The sequence below is a fragment of the Hesperophylax consimilis genome, chromosome 2 (genome assembly GCF_061612785.1).
Source record: "Hesperophylax consimilis isolate HC1 chromosome 2, BYU_Hcon_1.0, whole genome shotgun sequence".
In the NCBI taxonomy this organism is placed as follows: domain Eukaryota; kingdom Metazoa; phylum Arthropoda; class Insecta; order Trichoptera; family Limnephilidae; genus Hesperophylax; species Hesperophylax consimilis.
Window position 1 is genome coordinate 38008926 of NC_142837.1, and position 22491 is coordinate 38031416.

The following is a 22491-nucleotide window of genomic DNA, read 5'->3' on the forward strand; positions in this document are numbered from 1 at the left end:
AAGGTAAAATTTGGTATATTTTCTTATCTATATGGAAGGATTAAAAATTTAAAGTTTCATCAAAATCTGAGATGGTGGGTGACAAATCCAAAATTTTCTGGATGATTTGGTGCGGATTGACCCGTAGGTAAAATTATTTAACTTTATATTCTTACCTTTATCACATTGTTGTAGGTGTGGAAAATAAAAATCAGTGATACTTCAGAAGTTAATTTATTATAACTCTGAACTTTTTATAATAACAACATAATATAATAATATGCATCATCCTCATCCTTAACCAGAGAAGAGAGTGATTTTCATTACCCATGTTAACTAAAACTGATCTGCAATAATTAATGAATAATCAGAAACAGGCTGATCAATAAAACAAATTAATTTAATTAGCCTTTTTCTGAAGTGAATAACTAAGTTGAAATGGTTGACTGATCAACATGTTTGTGCTCTTCCAATACAATATCTTACTTTGTTCATTTGGAAATAAAATGGATCTCAAATAATACATCACAGAAATGCAATATGCTATCTTTTAAATTGCTTTTAAGATTACTAAGAATTATCTAACTTCATCTTTTAGAGAAAATATAACATTTTTTCCAGAAGTACGTCATACTTCCACCTCAATTTTTTAGGTGACCGGGTACCTCATCAAAATGACAGTTGAACACACCTACAAAAAGTGATATAAAGTCATGAAAAGTGATGAAACAATACTTTTTGTTTCATCACTTTTAATGACTCTATATCACTTTTTAAAGGTGTATTTAATTGTCATTTTGATGAAATATCATGGAACCCAATTTTTAACAAAAATATATTTTTATGTGTTCAACCAATTAGATATTTTAATAAAATTTGATATCTGGTAAAATAAATAAAAAAAATGGCATCTCAACAATACCCTCGTCATAATTCTTATTTAGAGTCGACATCAAATCTCCAGTCGTGAGAAGGTACCGTGATCACTCATCAAAAAATAACATTACGATAACTGAAATGCGATTTTTCTAAAATCTTCACATGATTTCATTAACTGCCATCGTTTGTCCACAACAGCCAGCTAACCTTGTCGGTAACATCACGCAGAGAGGTGAGGGGCGTGTGCGTGTGGCCCAAGCTTCTACTTCTTCTACATTACCCGATGTCAGTGTTAGTGTCGGCTACTTCGGGTTGACATTCTCATTCAAGTACGTCAGAAGTCTAATGCGCAAATAAAAAAAAAATAAAAAAGAGTTGGTTGAGAAAATAATATTACTAGACAAATAGAAAGTAAAATTTAAGAGCCAACCGGAGACGGCGCACGGGCCGCGGAGCGATTCATCGGAGCGGCGCGGGGTCCTGCACTGCCGGGGGCCCCTCGGGAGCTTCATCAGGCCGGCCTGGCCCTGTCCGGGCTTCAGTAGGGCTGCGAGAAGCGCGCCGCCGGGTGATAATTCCCCTGGTACGTCGAGTCCTGCGACAGCAGTCCCTCGGCCTGCGACTGGTACTCGAGCATCACCGACTCCTGGGACAGGTCTGGCTGCGACAGGCCCTGTGACAGGGACAGCCCGGGGCCCACCTGCGACAGGGGCTCCTGAGACAGCGGGCGCGGGGCCATGGGGGCGCGGCGCCGGCGCTGCTGCTGACAGAAGCGCGGGGGCACGTGCGCCATGTTCATGAACATAGCCACAGGCACAGCCGGGGCGTGCAGGGCTGCCTGCGCCCTCTCGGGTCCGATGTAGGCCAGGGGGTCATGGGGGCGCCTAGGGGCTGCGCGACAGTAGGCTCCTCCCGGGGCCATGGCCTCCCGGGCATCGTATGTTGATGTGGACATGAAGTGAGAGCCGGGGTTGGAAGCATTCACTAACTTCTTAGGTTTGGCAAATTGTATCATGGACTCTTTAAGATTGGTCAGAGGTCCCTCCACCAAAACCTTCTGCTCCTTATAGAAGCTTAACAGATGGTTCCACAGGGGTTGCTTTGACAGCACTTTGGGATTACCCACTATTATGATTCCATATTTGGCCCTAGTTAGAGCGACGTTAAGTCGCCGCGGATCGTTTAGAAATCCTATACCTTGATGTTCGTTGGATCGAACGCAAGACATGATAATGATGTCCTTTTCTCTGCCTTGAAAAGCATCCACACTAGCTACCTCGATCTCTTGGTACAGCTTGGAGTGCAAGCTTCCTTGGTACTGCATGTGCTGCACGAGGTAAGCCCTCTGCCCTTCGTAAGGAGTGATGATACCTATTTGTTCCGGCTTGACGCCTGCCTTCAAAAAGCGGGTGGTGATCTTCTCCACATTGGCAGCTTCCGTCCTGTTGAGGTACGAAGTTCCGCTTCCGGCTATTTCCTCCTGTCCCTGGGTCACGTAGAAGAACATGGGCTTCTCTGGAATGGGCCAAGGGAAGTCGATCTTGTGCAGCTTTCTTTCATCAGAGCTGACACCGTTCTGCAACGAGCCCTCATAGAAGAAGTTGGAAGGGAAGCGAGACAGCTCGGGATGCATCCGGTATTGCACCTCCAGGCGGAAGGGTTTGATTCCTAGTACTACAAGCCTCTCGAACAGGCTCTGGGAGAGGCCAGCCTTGGCTGCCTTCTTGCACATGACCACGGGCCCCAGCTGGCAGTGGTCTCCCACCAGGATCAGTTGACGCGCGCCCAGCACCACGGGGACCATGCACTCGGGTTCTGTTGACTGCATGCCTGAAACATTTCATATTACTCCATTAGTATTTCTTAGAGGAGATCACAGTTATTAATGTACTATGACTACTCAATATGCAGCAATAATCACCTTCGTCAATCAAAATAGAGTGGAAACGCAGCCTGGCCAGCCGGGGATCTCCGGCTCCTACGCAGGTGCAGCAGACCACATCAGCAGCTTCAAGCAAACGCCTCTCTGCAGCCCGACGTAAGGCACGATACCTGAAACCACGCAGATTATTTCTATTATTGACGACTCTTCAAACGGTTGGTATGTATTGGGCATAGCCTTGTCTGCCAGATACCATTTCCTTGCATTTTAATCTTTTAGAATCGCTGGCCACGCTTAAAACAAATATTTTTTTGAAATAGTACTTAGATTCAACTTAATTACTACAAAGCCAACTATTTACATCCGGGGGAGTGAAAAATACTGTACTAAAGTTCCATTTTTTTCAGTCAAATTTTCAAGATTACAGTTCGGCCATGTTTTTGTTTGAGGTATTCGTTCATATTGAGCATGGCCAGCTATTCTAAAAGTGTGCCCATCTGCATATTTGTGATACCACTCAAGAAGATGAGTGTGGCGTAGCCATACAACCAATGAACTACTGATAAAACATACCTTTTGCTTGGCAAGAGAGGTGCGTCTACGCACTTTTTGCTTGCTGTCCATTTGTGGATATTTTAAAATCAAGTATGGTCTGTTAATGAATAGAGCATAGAGAGAACACATACCTGCGCTCATCCCCGGCGGCCAGTTCTCCAGCTTCCTCCTTGAGCTGCTGAAGTTTGCGCAGTTCCCCGGAACACGGCTCCAAGGCGCGCGCCTGGCGATGCAGCGCCAAGAATGCCACGTTAGACTCCATGGCCTCTCGGGACTTGGCGCACAGACGCACTACCTGATAAATAAAATTATTCATTGAAATAATTTCATATTCAGCACAAATGTTTCATTAGGTACAACAAGGAAGAGGTTTACTGTCTTATTAGACCCCGAATCAGGGATAATCACCGTGACATTACCTTCAATCCCGTCCTGTGAATTTTCTCGGTGAGCTGATCCACGGCGGTGTTGGAAGGGGCGCAGACCAACACAGGGCCGCCCCCCTGCCGCACCAGCTGGAACACAATGGTAGCCGAGGTGACAGTCTTGCCCGTGCCCGGAGGGCCCTGGATCAGAGACAATGGCCTCTGCAGGGCGTGCTTCACCGCGTACACCTGGAATTACAATTTTATAAATGAAAGATCTATCATTGGTTTAGATAACATCCAAACAGTTTTATGTTAACAAGCATGAATCTGTTTTCAGAAACAGCAAAAACATTTTGACTGGGCTGGATATGTATTTGAGGCGAGTAATAATGCTGACAACACTCTGATTAATTATTGTAACCATAAGATATCGTGTAAATATATATCGGTTACATCGCTAGGGTAGATTTATTTAAATACAAACGACACGACATGTGCCATTAACATAAATATAAAAATAAATTAAAGAGTATAAGGTATAAAGAATACAGCATTAAGTTTTAAGTATAATATATGGTATAAAGTGCAAAGGTTAAATATAAAGTTAATTATAAAAGTGTAAAGTATAATTTATGGTAAAGTGTAAGGTTAAATATAAAGTTAAGTTAATTATAAACAATAAATTATAAGAATTATTTGTTAACTATGCCAAACATAAATGATTATCAAAGTAACGACAATGTAAACAACAATGTATGCTTAATTACTTATCTCTTGAATCTTGCATACGTAAAAAATATTTTGTTTATGCATCTTTTATATGATAACAGACTTCCTTCATCATTGATATCAAAGTATTAATTTCCTAATCAATGCAGGCGATATATTAAAGAATTTGGTTCTGCATTAGTGGCAATATTGTTACAATAATATGGCGATATGAGTCGAGTTGGTCTACTAGGTACATGATAATTTATCAGCGAGACTAGTTCAGGGGAGTCAAACCTGTTACTGTTTATTTTAAATTAAAAAAAAATTAAATCATTAAGTGGTCCTCTATCTTTTAACGATACGAGTTTTAATAGAAAATCATAATTAATGTCGTCCGCAGGAATTCCTAATTTAAAATTAATTGATGGGAGATATTTTCGTTGGATCCTCTCGATGGAATTTACATGGCTGTTGTAGGACGGATTCCATATAGAGTTCTAACTAGAGTTGTATAAAGTATTATGAACGTTAGGATGTTTTGAAATCCTTTGATATTCTTAGGATGAAGCCCAACATTTTCATTGCTTTACCAGTAATGATATTAAAGTGATTAGTAAATGTTAATTTAGTATCAAAGGTTATTCCAAGGTCCCTTATTTCAGGTACAGACAATAAGCTAATTCAGCTATATTTGATAGGGTTATTTATTCTGAAAAAACTCATGATTACATCATGATACAACAAAAATCTGGTAACTCAGGATGGTGGCAATTCAACACGAAGTGATAAAGTCATGATAAAACTATATTACATCAGGTTAACCACCTAATGCTTTTGAACGAGTAGTGTTCGAGGACGGCGCGTGTATCATACCGCGAAAACCCGAACACTGCTCGCGTGTTTTGACATGTTTGCATACAAGATAAACAAACGAACTGCGCTCGCCACTCGCCACTTGACGCTCGTACCTAGAGGTTTGCGCAAATCTTTTCTTCTGTTTCAACTTTTTGAAAACTTCACAAAAATATTTTGTGAGTATTATATTTCAATAATTACTGATTCATTGCATTTTTTACGACTTTTACTATTATTTATATACATATTTACATTGATTACAATTTTCGTATTGCATTTTTTACGACTTTTACCATTATTGTATATTATTTATAGACCTACAAAAAGATGTGTGGTCTGCTGTTCCAAGCCAGATAACTCAGGAAAACGTATCTGAAGGGAGAATCGTTATTGGTGTGCAAATTGTGAAGTTGGTCTCTGTTTGGAGCCGTGTTTCGAAATATACCATACAACATCAAATTTTTAATTTTATTACTTTTTCATTATTATACAGTACTACAGTAGAACCCCGTTAATTCGAACCCCGATAATTCGAAAAAACGCGTAATTCGAAATTTTCGCAAAAAAAATTTCCGCTGAAAAATTTTTTCATTAAAATTTTTTTTTAATTCGAAATTCGTTAATTCGTAATTCGAAATTTATTTTTGTCCACGCACGAAAATTTGTTCGTGTAATTCGAAAAAATTTGATTTTTGCGAAAATAAATCATAATATTTCGTTAATCTGAATCTAAAAGTCAGCCGTTTCGGTAAAACGCCGAAAAATGTATTTTTACGTGGTTATACATCGATCTAATTAGTATTATTATTTTGATATAAAATACATTTTAAGCGGATATATGTCGTAGTTTTACGAGTTTACGCCAAATATTAATTTAAAGGGTCGGCCGCGACGAAACTCGGCCGCGTAATTTCGATTTACGTGTAAATATATCGTATTTCATCACCGCGACGGAAATCGGACGCGAAATTTCAATTTATGCGGAAATATATCGTATTTTTAGTAACTTTACTTCGAACATCCGAGTTGAAAAAATACGGCGCGACGGATTTCGGCCGAAAAATTTCGATCCATGCCGAAATATGACATATTTTTACGAATTTACTTCAAATATCTGAACTTAAAAGGCCGGCCGCGACGAAAAACTGCCAACGAAATTCGATTTACGCGGAAATATATCATATTTTTACGAATTTATTTCGAATATCTGAATTTGAAGAGCCGGCTGCGACGGAATACGGCCGCGAATTCTCGTTTTACGCGGAAATATATCGTATTTTTACGAATCCAAATTCAGATATTTGAAATAAAGGGCCGGCCGCGACGGAAAATTACTGCGAAATCTCGATTTACGCGGAAATATATCGTATTTTTACGAATACCTCAAATTAAAGGGTAGGCCGCGACCGAAATCGGCAGCGAAATCTCGATTTACGCGTAAATATATAGCATTTTTACGAATTTATTGCGAATATCTAAATTTAAAGGGCCGGCCGCTACGGTAATCGGCCGCGAAAATAAAGAAATAATTGGTACTAATACGAATTTACAGCTAATACCGCGAATACCACCCGGATTTGAAGAGGCGGCCGAGAAAATCGATTATATTATTATTATTTTTTTTTTTTTCATAAAATTTCGAATTACTTGGGAATTCGTTAATTCGAAATTTGATGTCTCGTGGATTTCGAATTAACCTTTTAAATGCCAGTAGGTAGAAGTGTAGCTGTGCACAGCAGGCCAAGAATGCGAGTTAACTCGCTCTTGGCACAGAAGCGGTTAACGAGGTTCTACTGTATAATATAGCATGTTCGGTTTAAATCAATATTGAACGTGTCATATAATAGAAATTGATTCTCGTCACAAATGCGAGAAAGATGGTACAATGAAATTGTGACAAGTGGATGGTTATTTACCCTTTGATAGTTTAATTACCTGTGACCTGTTGAGATCGGGCAGGTTGGGTGCGCTGAAGTGCTTGGGAAGCTGGCAACGGAACAGAACCTCCTCCACCTCGTGGCCCAGCAGGCGGCGGTAGATGTAGCCCGACACTGAGTTGTCGTCCACCGCAAACTTCTTCAGGGCAAGCTGCATCCTGGAAACATCACCATTTTGATTTGTTTAATATAATACACAATAATTGTTTACGCACAGTAAAATATGCACTCAGAAATTGACATTTTGAATGTCGGAATAGGAAAAAGACAATATGCCCCAACTGACGGGGCGAAAATTTGCAGAGCCGTACAAAAATCACCTCTATGAATTTTGACCAAATGAAGGAATAAAAACAAATAATGTTTCATATTATACATGTACAGGGAGTCCGGGGGAAAAGTGCGCTTACTTCGGGAGGTGATTCTACACGATGGTAGAAGTAAAAAAATGTTTTTTTTTTTTTTGTTATTTGTTTTTGGGGTGTTATGCCGTGTTTCGCTAACTCCTTCTTTAGCCAAACGTTTCGGACAGCATTGCAGTGTCCATCATCAGGGCAGATGTGTTATTAATAATTATGATGGCCCTGATGATGGACACTGCAATGCTGTCCGAAACGTTGGCTAAAGAAGGAGTTAGCGAAACACGGCATAACACCCCAAAAACAAATAACAAAAATACTTTTGGCCGTGAAAATCTTAAATCATATTTAAAAAAATGTTTATTTTTCCATACAAAACTATTTTTCGATAGAAGAATATTTATTTTCCCATACAAATTTTTTTACTTTTAACCTAAAATCACCTTAAAGTGTTGGAATTTCAAAAAAGTTATTTATCTTTTATACTTGTACTATCATGTAGAATCACCCCCTGAAGTTCATATGTTCAGATCGTAAGATGTTTCCTCAGAATAGCTATAAAAAAAAATAATAATGTCCCATTGTCGAACTGTCAAAAAAATATAAATATACAAACACATACTGGTTTTATTATTTCTACATAAACCCGAATACATTCAACATGAAAAACTACAATCAAATGGTGTTTTCAAACAAATAAGACCTTTATACTACTTTGAAAACTAAAATATTTTTAGTTTGCGGTTGCTTCGTAAGTGATGGTAAAAAGGAAAATACATGTACACTATAAAAAGATAATGTTTTTCAAATACTTTCCACCGTAAATAATCGACATACCTGTCGAAGGAGGTACTCTTCCAGATGAAGTCCACCACAAAGTTGTTGGTGCAGTCGCTGGGTGCTCCGCTGTTGCTCTTCAGCTCCAGGCCGATGTCGTCCCCAAAGTTGTCGGGCACCTTGATCACGTGGCCCACGCCCGCCCACGGCTTGTGCAACTCTCCAACGTACCTGGAACATCAATCATATCATCCTTGTTTTACCGTAAAGGAGAGGAGAGCAGCTGGGCATCCACAATAGGTCATTCAACTGTAAAGGAGACAATCTGTGCCAGAGCGCCATTCTTAAATATTGTGTCATGAAAATCACACAGCTTTTTCTGTCCGTAACAGAATTTATAGTTGAACATTTTAAATATTGTGTCATGAAAATCACACAGCTTTTTCTGTCCGTAACAGAATTTATAGCTTAACATTTTAAATATGGTGTCATGAAATTCACACGGCTTTTTCTGTCCGCAACAGAATTTACAGCTTAACATTTTTAATATTGTCATGAAATTCACACAGCTTTTTCTGTCCGTAACAGAATTTACAGCTTAACATTTTAAAACCTTCCAACAGAATTTCAATTTAATTTTATTTATATATATTGTACGCCCATACGGGCTTTTACAAACATTTGATATACATAATAGTTTAGTGTAACAGTAATCAAGAAATAAATTTGCTATTAATTGTATAGAAATTCAAGGCAGAAGTTTATGGCAGAATAAGTTTATTTGGCAGAATAGTTTTATGCCAAACTTAATTATTAATATTATTGAAGTATGTTACTATAGCCTTCTTGTAACTATATTCCTTGCAGTTGAACACATCTACTATTTCTGCCAAAGTTTTGCAACTGCATACAATCTAGGTATAAGCGAGTATCTAAATGACTCAGCCCTGATATATTATAGCTGCAATTAAAAAGAATTTTCGATTGAGTTGTTCTAGTTGGTATATTGAAGGTGATTAGACTCAATAAATCAGGGCTATCTATAATTCATAAACAATAATAAAAATAAGTCGGAAACGAGTCTTCTATCCGAGAGTATTATTAATTTTAATTATTCATTAAGTAGTTGTAATTTATAATTTCTATTGGTAGACCGAGTTTACAGTTAATATATCTTGGAAATTTATGCTCCAGTTTTCAATAAAATCGGTGTAGATTTTAAAAAGTGAGGGACCAGATAGAAGAATTATATATTCAACTTGATTTCGAACTAAATAAAAATATAAGATTTTTAATATTGATACATTATTCTTGGTCTATGGAGCTTAAGACTAATTCGACTGTCAAAAATTAAGACAAGACAAAATGTTTATTCTTTAGTGTCTAATTGTTTAAGAAAATAGTATTGAAAGTCAAACAAAGAGCGCTGTTGTAACTTCTTTTGTGATATGTACATGCATCATTTACAAAAAGAGGGAGAGGTTCCAATGAAGCTACACCTTCGACTGAAATTGCAAAAGAGTGGTTTTTTAAGGTATCCAAAGTTCTTAGAAAAAATTAAAGGACATATTAAAAGGAGGGAGGCTTTTAGACGCTGATAAAAACGAAGGATTAGAGCCCTTAATTTTTTTTTTTACATTAACTCCTCAAGGGAGAGGAGAGACCCTGAGAAAATAATTTCCCTCAGGGCACATGTCATCTTTGGTGATGTGTGGAGGGTATTTTAAAGAAATGGAAGGAGGGGAAGTTTTGGGAAAGGTGAGTGGGGTGGGAATCTGGGGGTCTGCGTGTCCAGGAGTGACGGATGTATGAATCTATCCCTCCCACTGCGGTGCAAGGCAATGGACTGAGAGTCCGGCTGGAGAGTCAAAGGGTCTCCTCCAAACATCCTCTCACGATCCGACCCGCTACACGGTTGGCGGGCAGACACCCCTCCTAAGACACCAAATGTAGTGACCTATTGGCTATCCAGTGAATAAGTCCCGGGGCGACGGTAAACATACCCGCTTCCCAAATTGATTGTTAAGTTGATTTATAGTCTTACCGCAATCTCAACTCATCCCCGTGCATCAGCTTCATGTCTCCGTCAGTCTTGGCCAGCGTGAAATAGGCAATGGTCTTCTTGTTGAGGCCCACGTCCCAGCGCACCTCGATGTTCTCCTGTGTCTGGGACTCCTTCAGCCGCTTGTCGTAGTCCGCCTCCAGCTTCACCAAAGGCCCAAACACATTCTGGTACTGGAATCCGTCCTCGTACCTGCAATTATTATTATTTTTTTAATTCATCACAACTTTTTTATAATACTTAGCAGTACATATTTTGGGTGGGCTTATTAACCTGATGCCAATTTCTAACAACTAATCAGTATAAGAATACACTAATTAAATTTTAATATCTATTCCTTTTGTTGAAAATAACAAAAAAAATAAGTTATAGGTTAACTATTATTAGTGAATAAACTTTTTTTTAGTTCATATATACTTACCTAAAACTTTTAACCTGATTGATGCGACTATATCATAAATATGCAAGACCCAATTTTTTTTTTTTTAATGCAAACACTGCACAAGGTTCCCAACTAACAGTCTAGAGTGGGGAATGAGGTGGAAAAGAGGAAGGTTGTAGTGTACCTGGCTATTCAGAACTGGTCGCCAAACGCAGCCTAAACCATTTAAAACAATGGAACTCATGGAAAAAATAAATCAGCCATGGTTGGATAGATCAGATTTAGGAACGAAGAGTACCTCACAATCAAGTGAATCAGATGCAGAGAAAGGGCGCGATAGTTATTAATAGTACCTCAGCAAGACCTGATGCGGCTCCTCGTCCACCCCCGGCTTCTCCAGGTCCTGGAAGGTGGCGTCCACATTGTCCCTCCACAACTCCTCGAGGCGCCCCATCTGCTGCGGGGTGATCTGGCGCGCGCGCACCTGCTCCGCCTCCAGGGGCACCTTCACCAGCCACGGCAGGAAGCAGCGGTCCGCAATCAGCGGCTTCCACTGTTCCTGGTCCCAGTTCATGTCCTTCAAAGAGCTCTGGGCTGCACACGGTTGTCTGGAATAGAATCACTAGGATCAAATCACTAAACTAAACTAACTTGTAAATAATTTACACACAGAAAAGAGATCTCAAGATTTTGCTGTTTTTTACTTAATAACTCCAGTTAAGAAATCCATTCAAATATATTATGGCTAAACTCCTCAGGCCTCGGCTGTATTTTGACAGAAGGTCAGAGTATTTCCGCTTATAATAAAATATTATGGCTTAACTCCTCAGGCCTCGGCCATATTTTGACAGAAGGTCGGAGTATTTCCGCTTATAATAAAATATTATGGCTTAACTCCTCAGGCCTCGGCCATATTTTGACAGAAGGTCGGAATATTTTCGCTTATAATAAAATCCAAATAAATGGAATATTTCTGAATGTATTCGAAAACTAAAACACTGTTTTTGAAATGTGATAAAACAAGCTTTTAAAAATTATTATTAGAAATAAACATATATTTTTTTAATTTTAAAATTTTTAATGCAAGCATAATAAATAAGAACGGAACACTTCACGTTTTTTGTAACTAAAATTGACTTAAAACTGATAACAAAAAAAATATATAAAAATGCATGCATTTTATTAGACTAATTTATTACTAATGGAATATTTGGGTTCATAGAGGTGTACTGTTTAATTCTTCTAGATTTGAATATATAGAGTGGTGTTTTCTCTTTCTAATACTGTATGGATTATATTTCTCACCGTGACAATAAGGGAGATACAATGATTTCTGTGAGACCATGTGAGTTATCCCAAAAGCCTGAAGGGTTAAATATATATATATTCATACATAGGTGAGTTTTCAAAGTGGGGGTCGCGAGACAACGAGAAATTATTAAAAAAATAAATCTTTGTTTTCACAGCCAACAATGGGTATAATTTTACAGAACGCCCATGTAATGGCAATCTACTGAAAAAGCAAAAACAAGATCGAGTTTTTTGACGATCTGCCTTCTCTGCCCCGGGGGAATCGGCGAGATGGTTAATTATTTTAATTAACAACAGCGTTACGAACCTACACAGCAGCACGACGACAGAGTCCGCCTTGGCCGGGATGAAACCGAGCACAAAGACGTTCCTCACCCCGCAGGAGTAGCACTCCAGTAAGGTCTCGCCCAGGGGCCCGTCGCAGTGCAGGGTGACCTCCTTGTGCTTGGCGCGCACCAGGTGGTTGATGATGTGCGAGCCTGATGTGCTGCCGCGCCCATTACAGAACCTGACACGGATTTATAAATATTTTCAATCATGTCATAGTACAAACTCGTCAGAGATCTGTACCGCATTCTTTTAACCTATCCATATCCAATATGGCAATCTATGTTTGTTTCATTTTTAGCTTTAGTTTCCCCGTAACGATTCCTAAAAAAACCTCTTTTGCAATTAATTTTTTTTAACCCCTATGAGACGAGATAAATATTGTAAATATCTCAAAGCCAAATTCAATATTGAAACTTAGATTTGAAATAATTCTACAAAATCAATTTTTTTACTTTGGAATTTTCATGGACAGTAACGAAATGCGTTATAAACCTGGCTGAAGAGTTCACACCAAGGTAGTCATCATTTCACTGGATTGCAAATGTAGCCAGCCTCACAATAGGGTTTTAACATCAATGAAATTGTTTAAGAAACTAGAATAATGAAGAGTTAGAGAAATTATAGCAATAAAAAGTATAATAATCAATCTAGAAAGGAAAATCTTTAAAAAGATATATTTTTGGATGATAAAATGTGAAATCACCATTGTGATGCTTTTTATGTCAACAGCCTTTTTTCTAATATTAATGTATTTTTTATAGTTAACTCGGCATTACAAACCTCCATAGCTGATTATGGAATCATCTTGCAAGTCGAAAATGTTACATTGACCTAAAAATTGAGCAAATATCACGATTGCCGCGGCTTTTGGCTGCCTCACCACATATTTTCTTCATCATAGTTAAATCACTTTACTTTACTCTCAAGTTTTATGTGGCTAAGAATATATTCTTCAATTAAGAAAAGAACTGACCACTTCTTGCAGACGTTGCACATGACCACGGTGCTGGGCTCGTGGATGCCGCAATATTTGCAGGCGTGGTCGGGCAGCTCCCGGTTACTGAAGAGCAGCTCATCTTCCTCCTCGAACTGGAGCTCTGTCAGCGCCTGCGAGGCACTTGCTATCTTCGAGCTGATGTCCACCGACTTTCCTAAGCCATTCACCTGGAATGCATAAAAATCATTTATGTTTGAGCAAACCCACAGGTTGTGCGAGGAGAGGCTGGCCCTATATGTGCATAAGCCGCTGAAGTTGCCCGAGACAGCGACGCCAGGAGATGCTGCGACGAGGCGATGGGTCCACGACCCCACTAGGACAAGGGAAAGAAGATGACAGATGATATTACCATTTTGATGAGCTGGTAAAATCCGAATTCTAATTAATGGACATCATTACGAGTTTAATAAAAAATAGCTAATAGCTTAAAAAGAACTCTAATTTTTAGTAATTTTTTGCTTAACATTCCAGATGTTGATGGTGTTGGTTCCGGGTCTTGACTATTATCTGACGAAATCTGATCAGCCACCCAGTGCTCTGCGATTTCCTTCAAAAATTGTTTATATTTTATTTTCCTTTCTTTTACGGAGTTGTACACAACAAATGAGTTGAATAATGCACAATTTATTATATACATCGCTAGCCTTTTTGTCCTTTTGGTGGTTTTTCGTAAAATAGAATAATACGAAAGATATTGGTCTGCTAGGTCAATGCCTTTCATATATTTATTGTAATTGATTATCATTACCGTAGTCCATTTTATAGGGTATTTTTTATGAAAAAATATCCCTTTATTATGTAACAAATAAATTTTCGAGCACAGCACACAAATACTTCGTACGAAATTTTTAAAGCGGAATGTAGACAGAAAAGAAAATAGAGAACGTCTTGAACGAAACAATATCGCTTTAACACTGAAGAAATATAAAGATTAAAAAAAAACGAAACATTTATCTTACAGCCGGTCACCCGACCCAATTCCACGAATTGCCAGGTACCTAGTACACGTGTCACGAGAGCTGACGCATAATTTTTACTTCACAGAGTAACCAACATCATACGTTACTCGTAATATATTGTTACTCTAAGTGTACCTACAACGCATTTTGGCGTCTCCCGCGCTTTACCAATAGTGTACAAATACGAAAAACGCTTCTAAGCGTCTCCCGCTCTCTACCAACAGTACGCAAAAGACGCTTTTAAGCGTCTCCCGCAAACAATGTGTTAATATGAATTTCTTTCATTTAGCAAAAAGGATACTACATTTCACGTGATACATACCTAAACCAATGGTAAATAAAAATGGAAGGATTTGAATTTCAGCTGTAACTGTGGAGACTATTATAGATACACGAATTCAAGCTGAACCCATACCGAGGATTAATAAGATAACAGAAGTTTTTTTACTAATATATGTATACATCCTTTCGCAAAGGGTTTCCATAATCTACGTGATACCATTATTTTTCAAATTTAACCAAAGAATGTCTGTTTCGATATCAAACCTTGCTAAAACGGAAAACATTTAGGATCATCACAACAATATAAGTTTTCATCGTCGAAAACAATAATAAGGAATAAAAATTATAATTTGGAGTAGGTACTGGCCGTTAAAATAGAGATATCAAATAATGTTATGACTTCCATTTGTTTTGCTTTTATTAAATCATTGATATTAAAATAACAATATTTAGTGCCGACAGTAATAAAATGGCCGAACAGCTTAGCATAGTTTAACTTAAATCAGAAGATGTCTTTAGTAATAATTGCAGTCGTAAAATCGTAGGTGTAATTATTTTTAATTGATGGAAAAACACTTGTAGCTGTCTTGCTTTTTAGTTCCTACCGAAGCGGCTGACAGGATTCTCAAGTTGCCGTTTTGATTTGCGAGCTACGGGTGTGAAGAGCGCTGTGTATGGTTTCAATTTGTTCCGCCAGTTGTGGCGAGATTCTCAGGGACACGGGACGGAGGTTGAAGCTTGCTGGCCTTGGCGGACTTAGGATTTTACGTAAGATGCCTTCCAAATTGAGATTGACTTTTATTCATTAGTATCTTTAGGGATTACTTTCATAATTTATATAAATTTGTTTAGAATTATGTGATTCTGAGCTGGCGCCCTGTAAATTCTTTATAGCATCATTTTATCCGTTCTTAAGCCGGGAATACACATGCCTGTAGCTGGCACACTTGCATGCAAGCTCCTTGCATATGCCAGCTACTATCATGTGTATACGCTAACTTGCATGCCTGTACCTGCCTTGCAAGTAGATTGCACAACATTTGATTTACTGGCATGCAAGTTGAGGGAGGGGAGGAGGGGGGCTATGAAACCGGCATGTGTGAACGTCGCGACAGGTACGGGCATGCCAGTAGCTGACCTGTTGTTCACTTCGAATGTTTTTCCATTGCCAAAAAGCTTGAGACTACTCAGTCTCAGAGTGATTTGAGACACGTACTGTCTAGTGACTGGCATGTGTATACGTCTTGCAAATACAGGCATGCAAGGACGCAACTTGCATGCAAGTTTAACTTGCATGTGTATTCCCATTGCGCCAGTAACTTGTACATGCCATTAACATGCATGCAAGCTACTGTTCCATTTTACAGGCATGTGTATCGCCGCCTTATAATTCAACTGTCAGGACTTGCATTTTATGTCATCTATCGAGGTTAATTTCTAACTCGACACGCCTCGAGTATTAATGCTATTATATTGAGTCTCATGCTAAATATTATTTTTCTAGAGCAATATGTGTGGTTTTCAGTTTATATAATAAATGATAAAGTTGTTATTAGAGTTTTATTTAACTGGTGCACACAATTATTCTACCCACATGTAACATCGAGTTCCCTTTTAGGGAATTATTAATATTGGTAAAAATACTCCTACAACCTGAATAATTATTTTGCATTTGTAATAAAATATTGCCGTATGTTTCAACTAAACAAAGTTTGTTATTTTATTTTAGCATTGATCTCAAACAGTAAGTAGCAAAAACCTAGTCTGGTTGGTCGTGGGGGACTCTACAAAATGTCGGCAAAGTGAAACTTGCGTATCTCTGTGGAAGAAGTATGGCCCTTATATTATTGAACAGAATATAAATAAATAACAATATACTAGCTGTTCCCCGCCACTCGTTGCCGTGGCTCAGTCTGTCTGTGCAGATAGAGAAACAATAGCGCATGTTGCATTTACGTCCAACAGATTGTGACCAGTCAAGCGAAAAAAAATGAATATGAAATGTTTATACATATTGCCAATGCGTTGTTAATATTATAAAAAAGCCAATGTGTGTAATTAATTTTCCCGTACTCACCTATTCTGAAGCCTGTACTACAAAATTATTTAATTTAAAATTATTTAATTTAAGATTATTTATCTAATTATTTACACATAAATAATTAATGTTTTTTTCTTTTCTTCAAAAAAAAATTTCTATTAAAATGTTTTAAAATCACTAACTCCAATCTCAGTCCAATGTTTATCAGTTGAGTTAAAAAGTATACAGCGAAAGCAAAAGTACCTATATGTTCATTTTATAGCAAAACAAAAATTATAACTTTTCGTTTTAAAATATAATTTTTAATCTCTTTATATTTATCTCCTGTAACAGAAACTAATTGAGACTTCACTTGAAAACGTTTGTCATGATTGTTTGCGATTTATTTCAATACGATATTCACAGAACTTGACATTTTAAATGAATCCATGCAAATTACTTCAACAATAATAAACATAATTTCGCAAACTAATATTCAAGATGGCTACCATAAATAAACCACTGGCATGGCTACATTGAGATAATGGATCACACAAAAAACTTTCGATTGACATTTTTGTCATCTCTATCTATTTTGATTCTCTATCTCACCGCTGTCATGACCGAAACCCCTTGATACTAAGCATACGTCACACATGATAGTGTTTACCTCCTTTGTCTGTATGGCAAAGAAAAAAGAAAGGATATAGTTGGGGGACAAAATTTAAAGTTACCCACGGTTGATATATGTAATTATGTAATAGCTTTTCATTTGGAACCCGTATTATTACTATACGAAACCGCACAAATATTTTAAGCTACGTTAATAATCGGACAGTTTGATAAATGATTTTTTTTTTACATTAATAATATTGCAGCATATTTTTGGGAGATCATTAGAAGAGCCGACACTGGTCACATGGTGACATCTATGTAATACAGACATGTGTATTATAAAAACACATGTGTATTCCAATGCAACATTGTGTCAACATTTCAAAGCAATCGGTGTAAAGATTTTGAACAAACAAATATTTATATAGATGTACAGTGGGTGGCCAAATTATTATACTCAAAACTATTTATTTGTATTTTGTCAGTTTGTTATGAAATAACAAACAATATATACAATATATACTAGTATATATTGTTTTAATACTAGTAAGTGTATTTAGGAATACAAATTAAACATGTGTAGATAAGTTGAATAGTCTATTAAAAGAGAAATACATATTATTCAGTATTTGGTTACTCCGCCTTTAGCTTCTATGACGGCTTGAACGCGGCGTGGCATGCTTTCAATGCATGATATGGCTACTTCTTGGAGTTTTGGAGTGTTGTGCCATACTCTAATGATATTCTCAATCAGTTCTCTTTTGTTTGTTATAATTTTATCCCTTGAAATTTCAGTTTTCAGGACTGCCCACACATTTTCTATAGGATTCAAGTCGGGCGAGTTTCCAGGCCAGTTCAGGGTATTAATCTGTTTGTTTTTTAGGTATTCTGTGATAGATTTGGCTTTATGACAGGGAGCAGAGTCTTGCATAAATATAAAATTCCTATTAGGGAACCATTCTGCTACCTGTGGGATCAGTTTTTCCTCCAGAACTTTCTTATACTGATCCTGACGCATAGTTCCTTGGACGATGTACAGCCTTCCAGTCCCTTTACTGCTGATGACGGACCATATCATCACTGAAGCAGGATGCTTTACACGTTCCACAATGCAGTCTTCATTGAATTTTTCATGCGTCTTTCGCCGAACAAACTCAGTTTTATCTTGGAGAATCTGTATTGACGACTCGTCCGAGAAACAAACCTGCAAGAAATTGTTTTTGTATAAATGTGTAAAAAACGATACTCTAACCATGTGTATTCTTGTATTAGGGTTATTCAAACCTTGCTCCAGTCTTCCTGTGTCCAGTGTCGATGCTCCTTGGCCCAGGCCAGACGTTTGGCCTTCATGGCTGGAGTGAGTTTTGGTTTTTTTAGTGGCCGACAACATTTCAGTCCCATTTCTACAAATCTTCGCCTGAGAGTCCGCTCTGATATTTGTACTCCATTATCATTAAGAATTTGTTTTATGATGAGCCGTGGCTTTCGACGGTTTTCAAGTGTAATGCGACGTATTTCTCGCTCAGTTCGAGGTGTTGTAATGCGTTTTCGCCCGCATTTACCGACTCGATCCTCCTTGATCGGTATTTCGGCGTCCAATTTTTGCTTGATATTACGCACACTGGACTGTGATACATCACACAAATCAGCAATTTGACGCTGGGTATATTGACAATGCCGTAACATTGTCGAAATCTGTGCTTTTTTCCTTGGTGTGAGGTCAGCACACTTCCCCATATCTGTTAATAAACATTTTTAGGTTAGGTCGGTTGACAACCAATAAAAAAACAAAAAAAAACAAAAACTAACTAAAACATGATCACAATGTATTGATCGAGTACTAGAATAATTCTAAATGTAAAAAAATCGAACACTTACTGAATAATAAGTCGATAACACTGAAGCCAAGATTTTTTTCGAAGACTTCTCACAAGCCAGCACAGTAAAATTTTCGACATGTACTGATACTAGCAGCCGCCATTTTGATAAAAAAAACATTTATGTGTTGCCACACTGATGAAAGTGTTGCCAGATATAGTGGCTAATCAGTAAATTGAAAAATCATAACATTTTTCCAATAATAAATTAATTATAGCCACCACTTTCACAGATAGCGACGTTTTTTTGTTTGAGTATAATAATTTGGCCACCCACTGTACATTCTAACACAGCATCACATTCATTGATCAAATGCATTGTACATATAGTTTTGTATTAGTGATCGACGAAACAGTGAATGCTATCTGTTGGCCATAAGTTGTATAGTAATAGTTTGTCTAGTCTACAGTAAGTAATAAGATAGATCATTGTAGAAGTATATTATATCTATCACTCTAGATATAAACAGTATAAGTCAAAAGAGGGAAATTTTAGATTTTTTCATTCAATGAATTCAAAATAAAAATTTATTTAATTAAAAACGGGCATTTGTTACTTAATCACCCATTAGAAGTACCTACAGACAGTTTATAAATTTCAAATCGCGCTCTTGAAAAGTTGTTGGTTTTGACTTGTACTCATATACATTTTAATGTTCTATGCTTGTAAATTTCACTGCCACCATGAAAGCTGTCACACAAACTCAAGAACTATTAATTAGAAATATTATTTAATGCTTTCCATTTATGACTGCAGATAAAGATTAATAGCACAGCATAGGAAGTTTTGAATAAAATGGCAATAATGTTTGAAGATGATAAATTTGAAGTAGTATAAAATAGAATTCATGTAATCTTCACTCCATGTTTTAAATTTGTTTTTACATACAACATATTACACACAGCATTCAACCACAATTCAAAATAAATTTTAGTAGTTTCTGCGCTATGACAGGTATAATATAAGCTGTTTTTAATGAAGGTGGCCAATTCACAATCTTAGTCCCTTCCATTTTTATGGCGAATTTATCAGTTTGTTTACACAGAAAGTAGTTTGTTCAATTTAGTTTTCTAAGCCAATAACAATGTTACTCTAAAATATGGGAGTACCATTACAAAACATATTCTTAAGATATTTTTGAAGTAGACAACAACGTTTGTGTTAGAAAATTATTGTGCAATAATCGGGTAGTTGTCAATCGGCGATACAGTTTTATCACATTTATTAACAGATAACATAATACTATCGGAAGAGGCTCAGCCTACTATCTCTGATGCGAAAACATAACTTTATATCGAGTATTATATAGCAAGAAAAACAGATGTAAGGTTAATGGTTTGCATGCATTTTAAATCACTGAAATGTAAATGACACAGTGCAATTATTTGAAAATGTCATCACATTAACTGCAAAATATTTTGATGGCCTGACTAACCACTTTTTAAAATAATAAATCCCATACATCGTAAGAGCACATATTATTGACAACGTCATGTACATAACTTTGCGAGATATTTGACGCAGTTACTAACCTGATTGGATATACCGTGCGATCCATGATCGTGTTGGGAAGCCTGAGTCTGGCTCTGAGACGGCAAGGTAAAGTCCGTGAACTCGAACTCGGATCCTTGAGTGTCAGCTCCGATGAGATCACCTTCTTCCGTCTCAAGAAACGTGAGGGTCTGCGAACTGGGGCCGTAGGCATCGACACTCATTATGTTCATTAAATATCGACAAAAAAATTAAACAACATTAGCCACAGCGAATTAACGCTTAAAATCTATTTGAAATAAGGGAACTATATCAATGACAAAATAAAAACGTATATATCACGCGTTCGCGCTCCACACTGTAAAACACCAGCTAAACAGCTCGAAAAGAAGCGGCCATTTTTAATAGACTACTCCATAGATATTACCATAGATTGCATATGCCACTCTCCAGTGATGCCATGTCCCATAATTAAAATTAAACCTTGTATCAGGGGTAAAAAAAACATGTTTTACCATTTTTTGAAAGTGATTAAAATAAGTACGCAAAAAATATGGGTAAATTTTGGATAGGGCCTGACACGCTTATTACGAATAATTTTTAGAAAAAAACTTTATATTCGCCTTAATTACTATAAAAGAAAACTTTTTGCATTTCGGGCGGCGGAAAATTATGCATTTTGATTTTCAATTGCATAAAACCAAAATTCACTTCGCGAATCGATGTGGCGACAACGCGACGCCATTAGGAACGCACTGTTATGTTGGTATCACTGATGCATTAACAAGAGCTAAATACGACCGTTGCTATCTTCGTGGGATGCCGAGGTTTGTGTAATATGGTTTGTGATACAAAGGAAAGTGCCCCTTAAGAACGCCTGCTCGCGTCAAGGCAAGAAAAACATCCCAGTTTTCAACTAGTTTACCGGCTACGCTAGGTTTGTGTAACATGGTTTGTGATACAAATCAATGTATCAGGGATACCAACATAACAGTGACGTACCTAATGGCAGCTGATTGCCGCCGCATCGATTCGCGAAGTGAATTTTGGTTAACGCAATTGAAAATTTAAATTCATAATTTTCCGCCGCCCGAAATGCAAAAAGTTTTCTTTTATAGTAATTAAGGCGAATATAAAGTTTTTTTCTAAAAAATATTCGTAATAAGCGTGTCAGACCCTATCCAAAAATTACCAAAATATGTTTATTTGAAGCTTTTATTAAGCGCTTTAATAAGAAAAAAATGGTACTTGATCTAGACTGCTGTATGAAAAAACAATCATTTTATGATTTCATTTAAATAATAGGAATTAATTATTGTGTTTGTGGAAAAAAATGTAAATAAAATTATCAGAAAAGTTTTTTTTTACTGTTTTCAAGTTTAATTTGTAGACCTTCATTTTAAATGAAATAATAATATTAAAATTTAAATAACTTAAATAAATTTTAAAAGAGAAAAGATTTTTCAGGTCGATGAGAAAAAATTCTACAATTCCTAAAGAATAATAATTTTTTTCTATATTTTACAGTAGTTACCTTAGTGTGGGTCAGGGGTGGGGAACCTTTTTAAGCACTTAGATTTTCCGGCGATGGGGAAGGGAAAGGAGTGGAGGGGTGTGAGAGGGGGTTGGAATTTCTTGATATATTATCATAACCTTATTTTATTAAGGATCTTTTTTTTTTATTTTTAAAGAAAAAAGGAAAAGATGTTAATTAACATTACAAATGAGAGTCCACATGGTGAAGACTTTTATGTTCCGTTTATAACACCAGACTTGTTTTAACTTAAGAGTGATTCAGCATGAGAGGCCACAAGTTTAAAGAGTTTTTACACGCGGAAAAAGCGAATGGTTTTCTTCTGATT

The 22491-nt window shown here is 37.1% G+C and overlaps 1 protein-coding gene across 1 annotated transcript; it reads right to left on the reverse strand.

Annotated features, from left to right (window-relative positions):
- Positions 1 to 228: 228 nt before the first annotated feature.
- Positions 229 to 21028, reverse strand: Upf1 (Upf1 RNA helicase). The gene is made up of 11 exons (XM_089645409.1): positions 20671 to 21028; positions 13361 to 13551; positions 12365 to 12565; positions 11100 to 11354; positions 10347 to 10556; positions 8363 to 8533; positions 7165 to 7324; positions 3715 to 3909; positions 3427 to 3590; positions 2780 to 2910; positions 229 to 2688 (listed from the first exon to the last, which is right to left on the reverse strand). Exons 1-11 carry the CDS (start codon positions 20860 to 20862, stop codon positions 1397 to 1399), a joined length of 3162 nt encoding a protein of 1053 aa, XP_089501535.1. The 5' UTR covers positions 20863 to 21028; the 3' UTR covers positions 229 to 1396.
- Between the last annotated feature and the right edge of the window lie 1463 nt (positions 21029 to 22491).

Coding starts and splice junctions, on each gene's coding strand:
- Upf1 (XM_089645409.1), bottom strand. CDS start 20,862: ATGAACATAATGAGTGTCGATGCCTACGGCCCCAGTTCGCAGACCCTC. Junction 12,566..13,360: donor TGCAACGTCTGCAAGAAGTG/GTCAGTTCTTTT, acceptor AATCCGTGTCAG/GTTCTGTAATGGGCGCGGCA. Junction 11,355..12,364: donor GTCGTCGTGCTGCTGTGTAG/GTTCGTAACGCT, acceptor ATTCTATTCCAG/ACAACCGTGTGCAGCCCAGA.